Genomic DNA, 734 nt, shown 5'->3' on the forward strand with positions numbered 1-734 from the left:
TTGTTTCAATGCAAAAAAATTTCAATACAATAATTGCCGACTAAATTGACCAGTATGTGAGAGACAGTAGCAGAATAACAAACTGTCGCAAAGTTTGAATATTCAAAAAGAAAACAAAATATAATGAGATGGAAATCAAGGAACTGAGATATGATTAATGCTGTCAATTAATTGTCTGCTTATAACATTTTTTACCACATAATATTAGAAATTGTTTTAATGCAAGTAATTACCGACTAAATTCTAAGTTTCTAATTGTTTTTTAATTCTGAATATCAAATGAGCATATTTACCTGATCCGGTTGCAATTTTCCAGTAAAAATTTTCATAAAATCAGAATCTTTCATTGTCATTTCGACATCTACATTACCTTCACCCGTTTCGGCAATAACCGGTGGTGTCACCTAACAATTAAAAAGAATGCATTCAAAGATAAAAAGGTCTCAAATAGAGAATTTCATCATTGCTTTGATTTTCAGGAAATTTTAAAATTTCCATTTCAGTTCATGTAAGATGAATAAGAAATGAAAGAGTATAATGCTGAGAAGCATACCTTGAAATCAACAATCCATTTCTTGACAACGTTATCTGGTCCGATCAAAACAAATCTAAATAACCCACTTTGCATCATAGGTATTGTCACCTTTATTGTATTATTTTGTCAAATGCATATCTTGTCTTGGTAAAGGTAATAAAAAAGAAAAAGGAAAGCGGGGAAAAAAATGAAAGAAATT

The 734-nt window shown here is 29.6% G+C and overlaps 1 protein-coding gene across 1 annotated transcript; it reads right to left on the reverse strand.

The window, feature by feature from the left end:
- Window positions 1-275: 275 nt before the first annotated feature.
- Window positions 276-631, reverse strand: LOAG_19281 (hypothetical protein; the record flags this gene model as incomplete). Its single annotated transcript, XM_020451932.1, has 2 exons — window positions 276-404; window positions 554-631. The coding sequence occupies 2 exons, from the start codon at window positions 629-631 to the stop codon at window positions 276-278; spliced, it is 207 nt and encodes a 68-aa protein (XP_020304260.1).
- Between the last annotated feature and the right edge of the window lie 103 nt (window positions 632-734).

The sequence above is a fragment of the Loa loa genome (assembly GCF_000183805.2).
Source record: "Loa loa unplaced genomic scaffold supercont3.4557, whole genome shotgun sequence".
In the NCBI taxonomy this organism is placed as follows: Eukaryota; Metazoa; Nematoda; class Chromadorea; order Rhabditida; family Onchocercidae; genus Loa; species Loa loa.